General features: G+C 39.9%; 1 protein-coding gene across 7 annotated transcripts in view; it reads right to left on the bottom strand.

Annotated features, from left to right (window-relative positions):
- Positions 1 to 8,873: 8,873 nt before the first annotated feature.
- Positions 8,874 to 19,646, bottom strand: part of ATF3 (activating transcription factor 3) — a 41,834-nt gene continuing 31,061 nt past the window's right edge. For all 7 annotated transcript variants that reach the window (XM_058165352.1, XM_058165349.1, XM_058165347.1 and 4 more), the window contains 3 exons: positions 18,225 to 18,468; positions 15,924 to 16,031; positions 8,874 to 14,063 (listed from right to left, as the gene is read on the bottom strand). In XM_058165352.1, the coding sequence (XP_058021335.1) occupies positions 13,866 to 14,063; positions 15,924 to 16,031; positions 18,225 to 18,468 (550 nt within the window). In that variant the 3' untranslated portion in view covers positions 8,874 to 13,865. The remainder of the gene's footprint in view (positions 14,064 to 15,923; positions 16,032 to 18,224; positions 18,469 to 19,646) is intronic.

The raw sequence follows: 19,646 nt of genomic DNA, 5'->3' as shown, positions 1-19,646 counted from the left end.
CAATAGATTTAAACTTAATGTCAACCGCTTTAATCTAGATTGCAGAAAATATGACTTCTGTAACAGAATCATCAGTGCTTGGAATACTTTACCTGACTCTGTGGTCTCTTCCCATAATCCTAAAAGCTTCAACCAAAAACTTTCTACTATTGACCTCACCCCATTCTTAAGAGGACCATAAGGGGTGTGCATAAGCGCACAAATGTGCCTACTGTTCCTGTCCTATTGTTTTTCTTTTCTTCTTCCTATATATATATATATATATATATATATATATATGCTTATACCTTTATATTCTATATAACCTTTCTGTATGATACTTACATATATTGTTGTGACAAAATAAATAAATAAATACTGCAAACTATCAGCCTTTCCCACTAGATGATTGTTGTCTGCTCTGCCTACTGCACATACCGTATTTTTCAGAGTATAAGACGCACCGGAGTATTTATTTATTTATTTTTATTTATCACATTTATATACCGCCCTATCTCCCTAGGGACTCAGGGCGGTTCACAGGCAGATAAAAAGGTACATATAAATACAAAATAAAATAACAATTAAAAAACTTATTCTACATAGCCAAATTTGTTAAAAAGAACAATATAAATAATAAAACCCATTAAAACCAATATAAATTTAAAATCTAGTCCAGTCCTGCGCAGATGAATAGATGTGTTTTAAGCTCGCGGCGGAAGGTTCGGAGGTCCGGAAGTTGACGAAGTCCTGGGGGGAGTTCGTTCCAGAGGGTGGGAGCCCCCATAGAGCAGGCCCTTCCCCTGGGTGTCGCCAAACGGCACTGCCTGGCCAACGGCACCCTAAGGAGTCCCTCTCTGTGAGAGCGCACAGGTAGGTGAGAGGTATTCGGTAGCAGCAGGTGGTCCCGTAAGTAGCCCGGCCCTATGCCATGGAGCGCTTTAAAGATAGTTACCAAAACCTTGAAGCGCACCTGGAAGGCCACAGGTAGCCAGTGCAGTCTGCGCAGGAGAGGTGTCACATGGGAGCCACGAGGGGCTCCCTCTATCACCCGCGCAGCCGCATTCTGAACTAACTGAAGTCTCCGGGTGCCCCTCAAGGGGAGCCCCATGTAGAGAGCATTGCAGTAATCCAGATGAGACGTCACGAGGGCGTGAGTGACCGTGCATAGGGCATCCCGGTCTAGAAAGGGGCGCAACTGGAGAACCAGGCGAACCTGGTAAAAAGCTCTCCTGGAGACGGCCGTCAAATGATCTTCAAAAGACAGCCGTTCATCCAGGAGGACACCCAAGTTGTGCACCCTCTCCATCGGGGCCAATGACTCGCCCCCAACAGTCAGCCGCGGACTCAGCTGACTGTACTGGGATGCCGGCATCCACAGCCACTCCGTCTTGGAGGGATTGAGCTTGAGCCTGTTTCTCCCCATCCAGACCCGTACGGCTTCCAAACACCGGGACAGCACTTCGATAGCTTCGTTGGGGTGGCCCGGTGTGGAAAAGTACAGCTGAGTGTCATCAGCGTACAGCTGGTACCACACACCGAAGCAACTGATGATCTCACCCAACGGCTTCATATAGATGTTGAACAGAAGGGGCGAGAGAATCGACCCCTGCGGCACCCCACAAGTGAGGCGCCTCGGGGCCGACCTCTGCCCCCCTGTCAACACCGTCTGCGACTGACTGGAGAGATAGGAGGAGAACCACCGATAAACGGTGCCTCCCACTCCCAATCCCTCCAACCGGCGCAGCAGGATACCATGGTCGATGGTATCAAAAGCCGCTGAGAGGTCTAATAGGACCAGGGCAGAGGAACAACCCCTAGCCCTGGCCCTCCAGAGATCATCCACCAACGCGACCAAAGCCGTCTCAGTGCTGTATCCGGGCCAGAAACCAGACTGGAACGGGTCTAGATAGACAGTTTCATCCAGGTGCCGGGGAAACTGACATGCCACCATACTCTCTACAACCTTCGCCGCGAAACAAAGGTTGGAGACCGGACGATAATTACCTAAAACAGCCGGGTCCAGGGAAGGCTTCTTGAGGAGGGGCCTCACCACCGCCTCTTTCAAGGCGGCCGGAAAGACTCCCTCCAACAAAGAAGCACTCGTAATCGCCTGGAGCCAGCCTCGTGTCACCTCCTGAGTGGCCAGTACCAACCAGGAGGGGCACGGGTCCAGTAAACACGTGGTGGCATTCAACCTACCCAGCAACCTGTCCATGTCCTCGGGAGCCACAGGGTCAAACTCATCCCAAACAATGTCCACAAGACCGCCCTCAGATGCCCCATCTGAATCGCCGCAATTTTGGTCCAGACCGTCCCGAAGCTGAACGATTTTATCGTATAGATAACCGTTAAACTCCTCAGCACGTCCCTGCAACGGGTCATCCCGCTCCCCCTGGTGAAGGAGGGAACGAGTCACCCGAAACAGGGTGGCTGGGCGGTTATCTGCCGACGCAATGAGGGAGGAGGCGTAGCAACGTCTCGCTTCCCTCAGTGCCACTAGGTAGGTCCTATTATAGGACCTAACTAGTGTCCGATCAGCCTCTGAACGGCTAGACCTCCAGGAACTCTCTAGGCGTCTTCTCCGGCGTTTTATCCCCCTCAGCTCCTCGGAGAACCAAGGAGCCAGTTGGGATCCATTCCGGGTCAGAGGCTGCAGAGGCACGACACGGTCTAAAGCCCCAGCCGCAGCCCGTTCCCAGGCCACGACTAGTTCCTCAGCCGTGCCATGAGCCAGACCCTCAGGAAACGGCCCAAGCTCCGTCCGGAACCTCTCCGGGTCCATCAGGCGCCTGGGACGGAACCAACGTATTGGTTCCGTCTCCCTGCGATGTTGAGTGGCGGTCAGAAAGTCCAGGCGAAGGAGAGAGTGATCTGACCATGACAAAGGTTCTGTGACTACATCCCTCAAGTCCAGATCCTTCAACCACTGACCAGAGATAAAAATCAGGTCCAGTGTGCCTCCCCTGATGTGAGTGGGGCCATCCACTACTTGGGTCAGGTCCAAGGCCGTCATGGAAGCCATGAACTCCCGAGCTGCTGTCGATGACGAACCGGAAGATGGCAAGTTAAAGTCCCCCATGACTAAAAGTCTGGGGGTCTCTACTGCCACCCCAGCAAGCACCTCCAGGAGCTCGGGCAGGGCAGCTGTCACGCAGCAAGGAGCCAGGTACACGACAAACAAGCCCATCTGACACCTATGACCCCATCTCACAAAGAGGGATTCACACCCGGCAATCTGAGATACAGTGGTCTCCTTCGGCTCTAGACTCTCTCTAATAACAACCGCCACCCCCCCACCCCTACCCTGAGCCCTCGGCTGATGGAATGCACGGAAGCCCAGTGGGCACATTTCAACAAGGGGCACGCCCCCTTCAGTGCCCAACCAGGTTTCCGTAACGCCTATAAGATCCGCGGCACCCCCCTGAATAAGATCATGTATTAGAGGGGCCTTATTGACCACGGACCGTGCATTACATAACATAAGCCGAAGGCCCAGGCTCTGAGGGTCTTGACCATCCGGGAAACGGGAGAAGTCAGAGGGATCGGGGCGCGCGATCGCCTGCAAGACGCACCTTAGTTTTTGGGGAGGAAAATAAGAAAAAAGCAGATTGGCAGGTGGATTGGCCTCCTGGAACACCCCCAATCAGCTATTCCCAGAGGTGAATTTTAGCAACAGGTTCCTTGGTTGTGAACTCTGGGCCTTGCTTTTTTTGGCTTTTTTTTCCTGCCTCTGAAATTCCGTTTTAGAAAAAACTTTTTTCTGCCTCTGAAAGCCTCCAAAACAGAACTTCAGAAAAAATGCCTCTGAAACTCTGTTTGGAAGCTTCTTTTCTGAAGCTCTGTGTGGGGGCTTTTTTTCTAAAGCTCTGTTTGGGGCTATTTTTTCTGAAGCTCCGTTTCTGATGCTTTTTTCAGCCTCTGAAACCTCCATTTGAGAAGCTGGGCGGGGCTACATTCAGAGTATAAGACGCACCCAGATTTGAACCAGTCCATGCCACCCCAGCCTACCCTGGCCACACCCACCCAATCCGCCATGTCTACCAGGCCATTCCCACCCCAGGCCCCCAAGGACAAACAAAATCCTGATACGGCCCACAATGGGATCGAGTTTGACACACCTGCACTAGTGCACAATTTCACCATTTACCCGGTAATTAATAAAACAGTACACAACCAAACTTTTTTTTTAAATGGTGGAAATTATACCTCAAGCAATTAGAGATCTCTCACTCCTGGAAATTATCAACATTAGCGTCAAAGAAATCAGGTCTAACAACTCCAGTTCGAGCCCTGACATCTTCATCTGAACAATTGAGATCTGTATCTTTACAAGATTTTGTGCCAAAATATCTTAAGAGCTAAGTTAGTGAGCTACCTACTCTATGACACACAGTTTTGCAACTATCACTATCTGGCCCCATAGAAGCTGCCCAATGAACATTTCTAAGTTTCCTACTTTATATGACCAATTCTTTATGAAAACTAAAAGCATCTCTGATTTTGTTAAAGGTGACAATCAGAATAATAATTAAAATTGGACTTTCTCCTTCCAATAATTTCTCCAGTATACAAAATGGACTTTAAGCATGAAAATAAAGCTTGGCATATATAGCACAGTCCAATAGGTTAGTATGACCAGAAAGCAAAGCTGAAGACTGAGTGGAGACCAATTTCCACTACCATCAATTTTCTGCTTCCAATGCCACATTTATAAGTCCACTGGAGCTTAAAATGAAGTGTGATTGATAATAAAAGCTTTGATATCTATTGCAGTATCCATCTCTTTAACTGTGAAAAAGTAAGCATGCCATCTACAACACCAACTAGTCAAGAGCATCTACAAGGGAAGAGAATCAAAGAAGTTAAGATAGTTATAAATACGCAATTAAAGCCATCTAAAGCCATCCTTTTTAAATGTCATGTACATTTATTCCTAAAGATGCTCCAGCCACTAGCCTTTCCAAACCTGGAGGAAAACCACTTTTGAGGTTTAGATCAGGGGTGAAATCCAGCAGGTTCTGATAGGTTCTGGAGAACTGGTAGCGGAAATTTTGAGCAGTTCAGAGAACTGGCAAATATCATCTCTGACTGGCCCCAGAGTGGGGAGGGAATGGGGATTTTGTAGTATCCTTCCCTTGAAGTGGGGAGGGAATGGGGATTTTGTACTATCCTTCCCCTGGTGTGGGGAGGGAATGGGGATTTTGCAGTATCCTTCCCCGCCATGCCCACCAAGCCACGCCCACAGAACCAGTAGTAAAAAAATTTGAATTTCAACACAGCTTTAGATCCTCTCAAAATTTAAGTTCTTTGAAATCATAAACAGGACCTGAGAGACTTTCTATGTCAGCAAAAGGCATGGCAGCAAAATCTGCCATCCCCTTTTACATTTTTAGCTCTCTTTCTGATCTCAGAGAAGAGGTTTAAAATATTCTATACTTTTGGGGGTCCTTCACAAAGATTTTACCAAATCTAGAAGTTGCCCTGAAGCCATCTTGTTTTTCATTATTCTGAAAACAAATGGCATCCATCACTAGGGGGCTTTTATTTCCCTTGGAATGTTTAAACTTCTTGAGTGAATACGTCATGCAGGTTTAACAGCTCTAACTATTAAAACCTTCATGATTTGCAGTTTAATGTCTCAGACAATCATTCTGCTTAGATTACAAAGAATGACTTGTCTTTGGAGAATTACAAACAAAAATATAGCACTATGTTATCTCAATTTATAGATATTGAACTTTCAATTATACGAACATCCATCAAATCCCATACTGGTGGGCAGCTCATACTATTTACAAATTTGGATTTTTAATACCATGAGTCAGAGAAATAAAATTGTCTCACTGCTGCCATCCCCCAAATAAACTGAGAATAATTTATCTTATATAGGAAGCTGTTACGGGTAGCCTTGTTACACTACTGAGTGATTTAGTAACCCTAACTGAGCCCTCTGGAGGCAGAAATGTCTTTCCAGGGAGGATTGATTTTTGTACATAGACATACTCCTATGAACTATTTTGTTCTATTTTGCAAGATACCTGCTCTAATTGGCAGAAGATATATTTGGATCTACTGAAAGTTGAGTAGATATGTGGAGGCTAGAAAGAATGAAAGAAAGGGAAGATCTGCATTTTCTGCTTGCAATATTGCCACCCACCATTTCTTGAGTACAGGAACGTATGATGTCATCTTCTACCCTCTCCCAATCCATTCCAAATGCACCCCCTCCTGTCCCCTTCAAGGTAGACCAGACTAGGAAACCAACGTCATGTAGATCAATACTACTTTATTGTAAAGCTGTATTGTAGCAACAGAACCTTACAAGTCTGAATGTGCTTCTCCCACTTCTTCACTTCAGCTTCATGAAAACTAGGGATGGACTGTCTGAGATGTATCTGCATGCTACATTCTTGCTTTGGTCTCTTACCACTTTTATCTGACCATTGTCTTGGAAGCAGCTCTTTCTCCTATCCCTCAAGGACATTTCCTCTGCCATTTAATTCACCCAAGTTTTGAAGCTCCGTTTCCTAATTGCTGGTTTGGTCCTATGACATCTTAATCTCTTGTGAGTGGGTGATCTGCAATATCTCTTTCCAAACAAGTATCACCTCAGATCCAACTGATGAGAGTGCTCCACATAATTCCTCCCTTATCACTGCCCTGTGGAATTGTTTTCCTCCTAGGATAATGGAGTCTTAAATTCTCCTTGGTCAGCAAGTATTGTTTCTTATTGTGTTGCTGATTCAAATACCAAGTCAATTAACTCCTTATTCTTGTGGCTCCTTCATCCCCAACAGAAGCCCATCCCTCCATTCCACCCTTATATCTTGCAACAGACACCTTTCAGTTACTGTCTACACTGCAAAAAGCATGCTCCCTTGCTTTCCCATCCCTTTCCCTCACTACTACAAAGACTCCCTTTCCTTGTTTTCCCCTAAATCTTTAAAACTAGTGAGAACAATCCCGAAAAGAAAAAGACAGGCACTGGAAGATATCCTTGGACAGAAACCAGCCTACAAAGACTTGCCTTTCCTGCATGGATAAGAAGGGAAAGAATCAGGAGAAGATTCAGTCACAGTGTGTGATAGTCATAGTCCAGAGTGAGCACCAACCCAACTCTGTTGCTACAGTACTGCAACTCAGACTGGACTCTTCGAAGCTGTCTTCATGAACAGCCAAGAGCAACATGGGAAGAAACTACCCCCAGGACTTGCCTCCAATTGGAAAAAGAAAAAGACAGGCACTGGAAGATATCCTTGGACAGAAACCAGCCTACAAGACTTGCCTTTCCTGCATGGATAAGAAGGGAAAGAATCAGGAGAAGATTCAGTCACAGTGTGTGATAGTCATAGTCCAGAGTGAGCACCAACCCAGCTCTGTTGCTACAGTACTGCAACTCAGACTGGACTCTTCGAAGCTGTCTTCATGAACAGCCAAGAGCAACATGGGAAGAAACTACCCCCAGGACTTGCCTCCAATTGGACAAAGAAAAAAGAAAAATCCAAATCAACTAGAGGATAGCTCAGAGAAAGAAAGGGTGATAAAGCAAGAGAGAAGCTGACAGGGAAAAAAATTTGGACACAGTCACTTTTGCATCTGTATCTCTTACATTGCCTTGTATTGCCTATTGTATTTTCCAATAGATTACATCAAATTGATTAAAATGCAGTAGAAATAAACAAAGCATTTTAAAAGAGGCAATTAAGTCAACAGAAGGTTTGCAAAATAGTTGCAAAATTTTAAGTGTCCAAAAATTCACTTTCATATAAGATGGTGAGCAAGCACTGAAAAAGCAGAACTAGAGATGTGGAAGTGAAAATATGCTCTTAAATGGAGTAAAACATATGTATTTGTTTTTTTAATGGTAATAGAGTTCTATTATGTTACATTTGGGGCATTCAAGTTGAATAAGAAAAAACAAGAACAATTATTTAAATCCCATCATTGGAAATATGAAGGTCATATATTTATTATCCTGAAATCCATATCTATTATGTTTCTTTTTCTCTCTCATCTATCTATCTATCTATCTATCTATCTATCTATCTATCTATCTATCTATCTATCTATCTATCTATCTATCTACCTACCTACCTACCTACTTACCTACCTACCTACCAACCTACCTATCTATCTATCTTCTCTGTACCCACATAGTATCTCAGTGTAACTGGTGATTAATTTATGATCTGAATTAGATTCTGAAATAATTGCCTTTTATCTCATTGTTTGAGCATAGATAGAAGAGATATTTGTTCATAGCTTGGTATGTATGAGAAATCATGTGGCTCCCCTAGCAATTATTTAAACCCAATGAGCCTGATATTTGGGCTGATAGCAGTTAAATGCCAAAAATGTAATGATGTAGAAATCTTCCCAGAGGTTTACCAGATATTTTGAACTTCCAATTCTACAAATCTTATGAGCTGAATATTCTAGGCATTATACTCTTAATACATTTGGAGGATTGAAGAAGATGCTTCTAGGGAAATCAACTTAATTAATTAATTTATATATTTATTATTTCAAATTCAATGCCAATTCATAACATAATGGAAGAGCCAGGACCATTAGTACTGTGTCAGTTATAGAACCTGCATATACAAAACCTTTAAAAAAATATTCAGGCTAGTTTGACTGATGACTAATTGGACAGTTTATTCCAGGTGCAGAGCATACCCTACAATAGCATGATGAGTGAAGGCAATAGAAGTCCAGGTAAAAAATGATGACATTGGCACAGAGTGGGAAGTGAGGTATGATGTTGGCTTAACACGGGCCCTAGCTAAGGGTCATGTGCGAATTGGCATTAGTTAGGACACACTGAAAAAATAACTATCTAGAGGTTCTACATGAACATTGGTCCTTCAAACAAGACAAATTAAGCCAAATAGGAGAAAACACACATTAGTCTTTATTATTATGAAAGTATCAAAACATAAAACTTAATAAAAAAACAAACCATCTTTATTGTATTATTAAATGTTCACATAAAAATAGATAAATACATTCATGCACTTCTCCCATTCAAATATCTCCTAACCACCCCAAAGAACAGTATCTGTTCTTGTAGATAATAAGAAAAATTCCACCATGATCACATCTACAGTCATTACAAACAGGCAAAGTTACATCAGGTGGATTTTTTCTGACATAGGGCTCATTAGAGTACAGTCCTGAAAATAGAATAGGATTACAGAATATTTCAGTCTTTCTGTCCATTATTCTCTCAAGCGATGAAAAAAATATACTGTTGTACCATCTTGAGGCACATGCTGTCTCCAAACTCAAATGAATTAACGTGCAGCCACAGCTAAAAAAGAAATATCTTTGACAAAGGTAGCAGCGCCTTAGTAAACATTTGGCATGCTAGTTAACAACATTTGTGTAACTTGAAGCAGCAGCAGCAGCAGCAACATGACGCCCGCGTCATTTTAAATAGGATATCAAACACGCATAGAAAAATATTTAAGGGAAAAATCTTAATTCTCTCATGAAATGGTCTATAGAACATAATACATAAAACAGCATCAGAAATTACTTCTTTGTTTTTTTGGATGGCTTTTGGAAACAGCTGAAATATATGGACAATGGGTCTGTAAATGCCTTTTGGAGTATTATATTGTGTTAACATTGAAGGTAACTTTTGTTAGCTTGAGAAGGTCTTAAACTCAGAGAGTCTTCGTAGAAGTGGAAGCTACCTTCTGCTTACAAAAAGTCTACTCCATATATCTATGAGATTCTAGATCATTAATTAAACAAAATGAAAGCAAATCCTGAGATGTTCTTCCAAAGTAGAAGAAATATACTGTAATTGTGAAAACTGGGATAGGATGACTAGAAGATTCATCAAAGCAAATATATCAACTCCCACCCATACAAACAAGAAAAAAATCAAAGGAGCTTACAAGATTGGCTGACATATATGCAAATTTATATGCAGAAGCAAACATTTGGAAACCATTCCTAGCGTGTAAGTAATAATACAGTGCATCTCACTGGAATAGGGAGGATTTGAACTAATTCCTTCATGTAGTAGCTTGGTCTGCTGCTTGAGGATTAATTGGGCATGGATAATTTCCAGGTCTCTTTCCTCTTTTTTTTTAAAGTGCCTCTCTCACTCTCTCTGTTCTGGCCTAATGACGGAGCCTATTGGGATATTCTTCTGTGCCCTTTGAAGCACAGGCTATATATTTCCTTCCACTTTTCATTTTTGGATTCAGTTCACAGCATCTACCTTAAATGAATGCTTTCAGAGACAACAACAGTTACAGAAGGTTATATGCTGTATAATCATATATAACTGCAGAGGTCCATAGAATCATTGTTAAATAAACCCAATTTACTCAGCTGCTAGAAGTTAGCAGTTATATAATACCCCTTCATATAAGGTTTAGTCAATGAATTGATATACAAAGGCCACTGGGATATATTGTCAAATATGGTGATCAAAAAACCTTCAGAAAAAGCCATTTTGGATGCTGGAAAAAAAAATATTTCTCTAAAGAGACAGATCTTGGCCCATTTCCTTGTATTTTGGTTACATGAAATATATATGTATTTGGAACACAGTAATGTAATGGACATAACAATATATCCAGATTATTGAAAGCATATCAAATACTTCTGTTGCAGAATGTAAAAATTAGTGTGAGATAAGAAATAAACTAGTCAAGACTGAGAGTCTACATTTTGATGTTGCTGTTTGAGGATTGTACATGCATATAAATTTTAACAGAAGTAATGCTTGGACAAAGTATTCTTTTTGCAAGCTTTTTGCAAGTCTACTTCAATTCTGTCATTGAAGAAAATAGATCTCAAAGACTAAAACATGCAAATATTATTTAATATACCTAAAAGAGTTGAGCAATTTTCTTTTTAAAAAAAAGTACAATAGATCCTCTGGTCACGACCTTAATTCGTTCCATAACTTTGATCGCAAACCGATTTGGTTGTTTTACAAATTGGTTTGCATTTACAAAAAAAAACCAAAAAAAAAGGCACGGAAGGGGAAATTGGTCGCAGAAAAAAAAATGTGAATTTTTTGGTCGGAACACAATTTGGTCATGGGCAGAAGCGTTCGTGATCAGAGGTTCTACTGAATGTGCCATTTTTTTAAATCAAGTTTCTTCCAGAGCAAAAATTGCAGAATTAAAAACTTGAGTTCTCCAATTTAAATTCTATAACTTAGAATTTCAGAAAACATTTGAACTTTTGTTAATTTTTGTAATTTTGTTTTTGTATTCTTTTGAAATTTGTAAAGAAGAATACAGGTTTTGAAAACAAATCCTTCAATTTTCCAGAATTTGAGATCTAAAATGATATTCAACATCGAACAGGCTTCCCGATTCAATTTTATTTATTTTTTATTATAAATATGAATTGTTAAAATCTGAGACACAATATTCTTGTTCTGTTTAGGGATATGCAGAGATCCTCACTGAAAAGCCTGGGAACTGAGACTGGCCTTTTGAACAAGGCATATGGCATATTAATCCTCCCTGCCCATCACTTCTGCATTACAATGATTGGCACTGTTCAAATTTGTCATATGTGTAGACAACTAAAGGATTGCGCTTGGGGTTTTATCCCAGTCAGGACTTCAACCAGAAAGTTCATCTGTGAAGAAATCTATTGGGAATAAGGGAGGAATCATAGCATCTGCTCCCTATGCAAGCAGTCCCAGATTTAACCTTCTGCATTTCAGTTTAACCTTCAGTTTAAGAGTGTGAAGGAGCAAAAGTGGGAACATTCTCCTCCTCAGTCCTTTGTTGCTATAATTCATCAGGACAGAATCTCCCACATCAAAATTACAGCTTCACCTAATTACAGCTTTAGAACATTTTACCATATGTGTCACTCTAAGCCAGTGTTTCTCAAACTTGACAGTTTTAAGAAAGGTGGACTTCAACTTCCAGAGGTCTGAGAGTTGAAGTCTACCCATTGTAACTCTGCCAAGATTGAGAAACACTGCTCTAAGCCAGTCATTCCTCCAGCTGAAAACAGTAAGAATAATACAATCATAGCACCTCCCAGGGATAACAGAATCTTAGAAATAATGCATTGGTCATCCAAAAGAAATACTCTCATAACTCCCATAACGCCTAGTGTGCATTGTCTCTTGATCATGCTGGTTGGAAATTCAGAGCTGTTACATATCTAGAAGAATGACCTGCAGAAGAGCACTTTAAGAAGTTTAAGCTAAAAGTTAACATTGCCAGTTAAACAGACTACTATCTTTATTGTTTAACATTTACTTTTGATTATATGGAAGGCCAATGCTGGTTTTAAGGTATGCTCCCATAATTTTAAGAAGATCCAGATTTTGTTGTCCATATATCAGCCCAACATGGATTGAGACTCAGCAGCTGGCTTAAATACAACTAGGAAGCCTCCAGTACTAGCTTCTACTACTTTACAGAATGATGAAAGAAGTATCTCCTGGGCTTACTCTGAAGTTCTTAAGAAGTAGTCAAGGTTCTTGGGCTACTACCTCACCAGTCTTCAAAGAGATACTATCAGTAAAATATCCCGTTAGAGTGGCATTCCCCTGACCCGTTTCTTAAAAGCAAAAGGGCCATGTTATATCATTTTATTGGTTTTGACTATTTTCTCTGACAGATTCATTAGATGAAAGACATTTCTGTGCATGTACAAGCTTCTCCTGGTGCTGCCAGGAGCTGACTCGAAGTTTCTTCTGACTCATGGATCTGCCAGACAAGGATTCAAGGCAACCCCAAATCCAGGCTCACCAAAGAGAATTCTAACACCTTGCCTCATGAAAAGAATAGTGTTGCTTTTCTGATGTGAAGCATTCCATCAAAGCAAGTCCAAAACCACAGAGCCCACCTTTACTGTACTTTTTCATCTCTATTCCTAGCTGTGCCATAATCTTCATTGGTGGATAATGTTTTCACTTAATCAATGTCTACATATAAATCAATATTTGTAAATTGCCAGCAATTACGTTCTCTGGTTCTGAAAAAGATTGTGCCAAGGAAACATTTGTAAGAACAAGATCAAGGACAAGATAAATTACAGGTCAGGAAGGCATACACTTCTACATCTCTAGTGATTATACCATGGTTGTATAACAGTCTTTTGAATACTGCATGTGACTCATTGAGTTTTGAAAGGGACATTCCCCCTTCTTAAAGTAAGCCAAGAGTGGTAATGCTCCAGTTTGATATATTGAGTCTTAATTCGGTGAGCAATTCTGCAATACACTGAAGCTTATCACATTGTCCCACAATCACCTCTAAGTTGAGTCATCAAAAACCCACAGAAGGGCTTTTATGAAAGCATGTTTTAACAAAGTGCAGTGCCCAAGTTAGATCTTGTATTAGTTGTAGAAACATAGCAATTCCCATTATACTGCAATGCCTTTTGGAACTAAAAAGAACATTCTGGAAGTTGCTAACTTCTTTTCTTTGAAAGTATAAAACAAAACAAAACAAAACAAAACCCAGTCCACCTACATTCCCTACCTAGCGAGTGGAATCCTTTCAGCTTGGCAGTTCATCAGTTGTGCATCATAGAGAACCCTTCGGCCCTACCAGAAACATTGCAAGTGCATGCCAGCAGGAGTTTAACAAGTTTAGAGTCATACTGCTTCTAGGATAGCAAGTGTAGCAGCTGCTTAGACCTGGAGCAAAGGCTGTGGCTCACTTCCACCCAACTGAGACTTTGCTAGGGAAAGCTGAAGCTAAACTACCATAGTTCTTTCTTCTCAGCAAAATCATGTCGGATCCATTTTCTCTTGAGTCAATGGAGGCCACAAATGCTGAAATTTCTTCTCCATGGCTTCTGACTTGGGATGGCAAGTTGTTGTTTTAATGGTAAGAAGCACGGCTAAAGAACCTTGAGCACTGCCTCATTATTGTTTAGCCTTGCAAATTTCCCTCTTTGATCTGCTGAATGAAAAGGTTCCTTTCGTCCTCTGGGGTCCTACCATTCTGGGCACGGACAATACAGGTGGGCCTATGTAGGTTGAGCATGTAGATCAAGTGCTGCTTCTCGTTTTTCAACTCTTCAATCTGAGCCTTCAGTTCGGCATTGATAGTTTCCAGTTTTTCCGATTCCTGGCAACAAAAGAAAGGTATAAACATAGAAATGCAAGTTTTAAAAATACAAGGGAAAAACAAAAAAAACCCATAGGTTAGGATTCATTAACATGATAATATGTACTGGGAAATATGGAAACCCATTTTCTGTCAAGGTTACATAAATAATTATGATGGCTTCTTCTTTGTATCTTTTTGCCTTGTATATCAGCTTTAATCTTTTTATCTCTATGCAGCTAAAATTATTCACTTCCCCCATGTTCAGTCTATCCAGTACATTTTTCATATACCTTAAATGCCTTCTCATTCCTTTCCATACTCCTTTTACAAGCTATTGTCTTCCTATCCACAGTATATCTTTTTACTCTTCCAATTTTAAATTTCCCACAAGAATCTTCTGTTTCTTGCAGCTCCAACTCAACCAAACAAATTCCTGTCTTGTGGTACAATGGTTCAAGGGAGTGGGGTGGATTTCATGATAATTATAATACAGAACACAGAATAATAGGGTTGGAATGGACTTTGGGGGTCTTCTAGTCCAACCCTCTGATCATTTATAGTTCAGTCACTATATCTCAACTTGTAGGGTAGGTGAGCGGGAAAACAACTAAGGCAATCTAAAGGAGAAGAAAGATATAAATTTAATGAATAGATAAATTTACTATTATTATTACTTGCTACCTCTATTTTCTGCAGTCTGGTACTGTCTATTATTATTTTTTTTTTGAAAAAGTTTTAACAAGCAAAAACATTTTTTCCCCTTTTTCTCCCCCTCCCCCCCACAAAACTCCCTTCCCCCCTCCCTTCACCACCACCACCACACACACACACACACACATACCCCGGCTTCCCGGGTCAATCACAAGGTATTGTTATACATAAACCAAACATAGAGTAAAATTTTCCCTTCTAATCCAATTAACCTCATCCAAATCTTTTCATTTCCCAACCCCCCCATTACATAAAATAATACTTCCTAATTATTCAAAGGCAATCTGATATTTCTTAATCTGATATCTGTTTTGTAAATAATCAATCCATTTTTTCCATTCAATTAAATATCTTCCCTGCATGTTGTCTTTCAAAAAAGCTGAGATTTTAGCCATCTCAGCCAAGTTAGTAACTTTCAATATCCATTCTTCTATTGTAGGTAACTCTTTTTTCTTCCAATATTATCCAATCAACAGCCTTGCTGCTGTTATTAAATTCAAAATCAATTTAGTCTCAATCCCTGTACAATCCATTATAATTCCCAAAAGGAAAAATTGCGGCAGGAACTTTATCTTCTTCTTCAGGACATTTTGAAGTGTCTATTAATTTTTGAGATAGCTGGGGAATATAAGATACAACCGAAGGAAAGAAGGAAGGAAGGAAGGAAGGAAGGAAGGAAGGAAGGAAGGAAGGAAGGAAGGAAGGAAGGAAGGAAGGAAGGAAGGAAGGAAGGAAGGAAGGAAGGCAGAATCCCATTTTAAAGATCAGCTACTTGGGAGAAAAAAATATAGCTTTCTGCTACTGTATTTAACTATAAGTACAGTGAGCGTTTCTTTGATCCATTTGAATATGTCTTGAAAATTGTTTAAATTTTAAAAGAAAGGATTTTCCATTATTATTTGGGTTAGAAACCTTAATTAATTAAGCACTTCTAAAGTACTTCTAAAGCTTTAGTGTAAGATTACATTTTCTCTCCAGATTGATGAGCCTGAATTATTTCACCTTTAACAATGTTAACCAATGTTATAATTAATTAGCAACTCACAGTGAAAATAACAGTGAAAATCTTCACAGTTATTTTATCCATGAAATTTTAAGGACCTTTTCACCTTACATAGATATGTTTATATTTTGCAGATATTAATTAGAAAGTATCAGTTAACTTACTTTCTGCAGGCATTCCGTTTTTTCCTTCTTTTTGTTTCGACATTTGGCTGCTGCAATCTTATTTCTTTCTCTCCGGCGTTTTTTCCTTTCATCTTCTTGGGGTGCACACTAACAGAATCCAAAGAGATTAGGGTTGGATCAGTCAAAAAGGGGGCAGGAGTGTGCAAGAGAAACTCTTTATGTTTCCTACAGATGTTATAATAGCAGTAAGCCTGATTTATTCCTTGCCAACCAAATGACTAACTGGTTAGTTTGGCCCTTTAACCTTGTATGAAACAGAATAGAAGTTGTCTGGCATGTTTAGAATAGAATAGAATAGAATAGAATTTTTTATTGGCCAAGTGTGATTGGACACAGAAGAAATTTGTCTTGGTGCATATGCTCTCAGTGTATATAAAAGAAAAGATACATTCATCAAGAATTCTAAGGTGCAACACTTAATGATAATCATAGGGTACAAATAAGCAATCAGGAAACAATCTTACAGTCATAAGTGGGAGGAGATGGGTGATGGGAATGATAAGATTAATAGTAGTGCAGATTTAGTAATAATTTAAGATCATGGGAACATAGAAGGTTGAGGTATGGTAAGTCAGAAAACCTCTGAGAAGGTTGATGTACAGTAAGTCAAAAAACCTTGAAGAAGCTTCCCTACAGTTTCCAAATAACATCAAATATACTTGGATTTATCTGATCTACTAAAGAGGGTAGTTTCATTCTGAATTTTCTTCTCTAAGCAGGTTTAAGTCCTAATAAGGCTTATCTTCAGAAACCATACTTTGCCAGAGCACAATCTTAGAACCTAGAATACTAAAAATGATGCCTCTGAGCAGGATGGAATGTCTTTTCTTATCACAGAGAGTAGGAAGTAAGTATTATCAACTCTCCATTAAAGTCTCATGTGGATATATTTTTCATTGCCTTTTTTTTTTAAAAAAAGATGCCAGGGAATTAAGAATTTCTATGTGCAAAATGAATTACATTGTGATATAGTCCTTTCTGAAAAGCATGTGAAGCAGGAATGTATGAAGTATATTATCTGCATAACTATAAAACCAGTAACAGTTACAGGAGCCTTCATTTTCCTGATGCCTTCCAGGTTCAGACCACATTTCCAGCATTGCTTGTCTTTCACAAGCAAAGTCATTCTCATTCGAGCACATGAAGATCATTAATGCAGATGCCAAAGGGACTAACCAATTTGTCACAACAGGTGGCAGCATCTACCTAACTTTGTCTGATCTTGAAAGCTAAGCAGGCATAGGTATCCAGGAAGGCAGCAAGTGTCAAAATTTATTATGAGACAAACTTTGCACCTTATGTTCTCGTGTGTGGCTTCACTATCATTTTGATGTCATCATGGTTAGATAGGATATATACATAAGCAGATTTGGATCGCATTAGTTACTGTATGGAAAATAATTAGGGAACCCCAAACTGTATATTAGAATGGGAAACCTATCTGGCTGGCTGACTGGTCGGCCATCCATTCATCCATCCATCTATCTATCTATCTAGTCTTTCTTCTGGAAGAAGGCAGTAGCACATTACTTTCATCTAATCAAGTAGAGTCAATTTTGATTCAAGAGAAAGTCACTGTCACTAATAACTTTATAATAATAAACATTCTGATTATGTAATGATGATAATGGATGAATGGATGGAAAATCTAATGGAACTAGCAGAGATGGCTAAATTAAATGCTCTAATCCAAGGGTGTTAAACTGGCGGCCCACAGGCCAGATGTGTCACGCACGGGCTACGCCCACCCCAGCTCCACGAAGGGGAAACAATGTCGCAAAACATTATGTGACGGCAACGTGACATGATGAGCTTGACACCTGTGGTCTAATCAAAGAAATGAACACATCCAACTTTGGTTCTACTTGGAAATCGCTTCTGGATTTTGTGTTGAAATGGGGGGGAAATCAAACTTTGATTTTGGGTTTTGCTGATTAGATAAGTTTGTTATAGAAATGGCTAATATATATTAAATATGTAAAAAATAAAAAGTTGAGGCTGTAATATTTTATTCCACTACCATAAAAAGGGTCAGAAGTCAATGCTTTTCTTTTCTATCTTTTTCCTCTTTACACTTTTTCCTCCTTTCCCTTTCCCTTTCCCATTTTCCAACTATTTTCATTTTTATTTGTATTTTATACTATGATAAGTTTAATTAAATTGTTATTAAAATGATAATAATGATCATAATAATAATAATACAGAGGAAAGACATTCTGTTTTTAGAAAGCATATTAGAAAGTGGTAGGTGAACATGGCTTAAAAATAAAAATAAAGTACCTCTCTTTTAAAAATAGAAGTTTCATCAGATCTATCAGAAACCATAACTGTATCCAAGGTAGACGGCATCCTCTGAGAAAGGCACCTATTCTGGATGGCAAATTTTAATTCCTCTTTCACCAATGGGGTCAGATTTGTGAAATCTTCAAAGCCAAGGGAAACTGGAGGAGACAAGCATGGAATAATTGCAGAAGCACTGACTTCTGAAGCAGACACCTGGCCCAGGTGTTGGAGCATCATTTTGCTGCATGGGAACAAGAGAGAGAGAAGAATGAATTTTTCCAAAGTTTGATGAAGCAAAAAAGTAAAATAAATATTGGCTAAAGCATGGTTTATTCAGTTAATACAGAATTCAGAAAACCAATCACTGAATAATGAAATTCTGGCTCATAAGTGGATAGTGATAGAACGATTATATATTCACATGCAGAATAGCTTCTATTCATTTATTGTATTTATATAGCTATCCATCTCAGTCTTGTGACTCTGAACAACTTATGCTCAATGCAAAACCTAAAAAAAACCCTAGTAAAACCATATTATAATAAAGCTGAGACAGATTTACTCATGTTGGGCTCAACTAATAACCTAGCGCCAGTGCTAAGTGTAAATCCAGCTCTTCAAGGCTTTCCAGAGGGCTAACATGGTTAGGGCTGCCTAGATCTCAGAGTAATGCTATACGATAGAGGGGTGGGAAATCACTTAACTGTCTTGCTTAGCAACAGAAATTTTGGGCTCAATTGTGGTTGTAAGTCGAGGCTAACTGTATTTAATTCAACTATTATTATTATTATTATTATTATTTATTTGATTTTTATACCGCCCTTCTCCCGAAGGACTCAGGGTGGTGTACAGGCAACAATAAAATACAGACACTACAGTATACAATTTAAAATGCAAGTTAAAAAACTTATTATAATTAGCCTAGAACTTTAAAAATTTATAAAAACCAAAACCCTATTTAAAATTAGTAAAAAATTTAAAATCGATAAAATTTATGTAATTTAAAATTTAAAATTTAAGCCAGCCCCGCGCGAATGAAAAGATGTGTCTTCAGTTCGCGGCGGAAGGTCCGAAGGTCAGGTATTTGGCGTAAGCCCGGGGGAAGTTCGTTCCAAAGTGTGGGAGCCCCCACAGAGAAGGACCTTCCCCTGGGGGCCGCCAGCCGACATTGCTTGGCAGACGGCACCCTGAGAAGTCCCTCTCTGTGAGAGCGTACGGAACTAGAGAGCAACTAGAAATTGAGGACATATTTCACAAAACCATCAGGTAGCAATCTTACCAGATGAAAATATTGAGTATAAATAACTTTTAATAATAGTACTGGTTTAGGCACGGATGTCAAACTTGCTGCGTCATGTTGCCATCACGTGATATTTTTCCCATTCCCGGAGCTGGGGTGGGCCTGGACTACACATGACA

Source organism: Ahaetulla prasina, chromosome 1, assembly GCF_028640845.1.
Source record: "Ahaetulla prasina isolate Xishuangbanna chromosome 1, ASM2864084v1, whole genome shotgun sequence".
In the NCBI taxonomy this organism is placed as follows: domain Eukaryota; kingdom Metazoa; phylum Chordata; class Lepidosauria; order Squamata; family Colubridae; genus Ahaetulla; species Ahaetulla prasina.
Note: the sequence above shows the minus strand (reverse complement) of the source record. Positions and strands in the feature narration are given on the sequence as shown.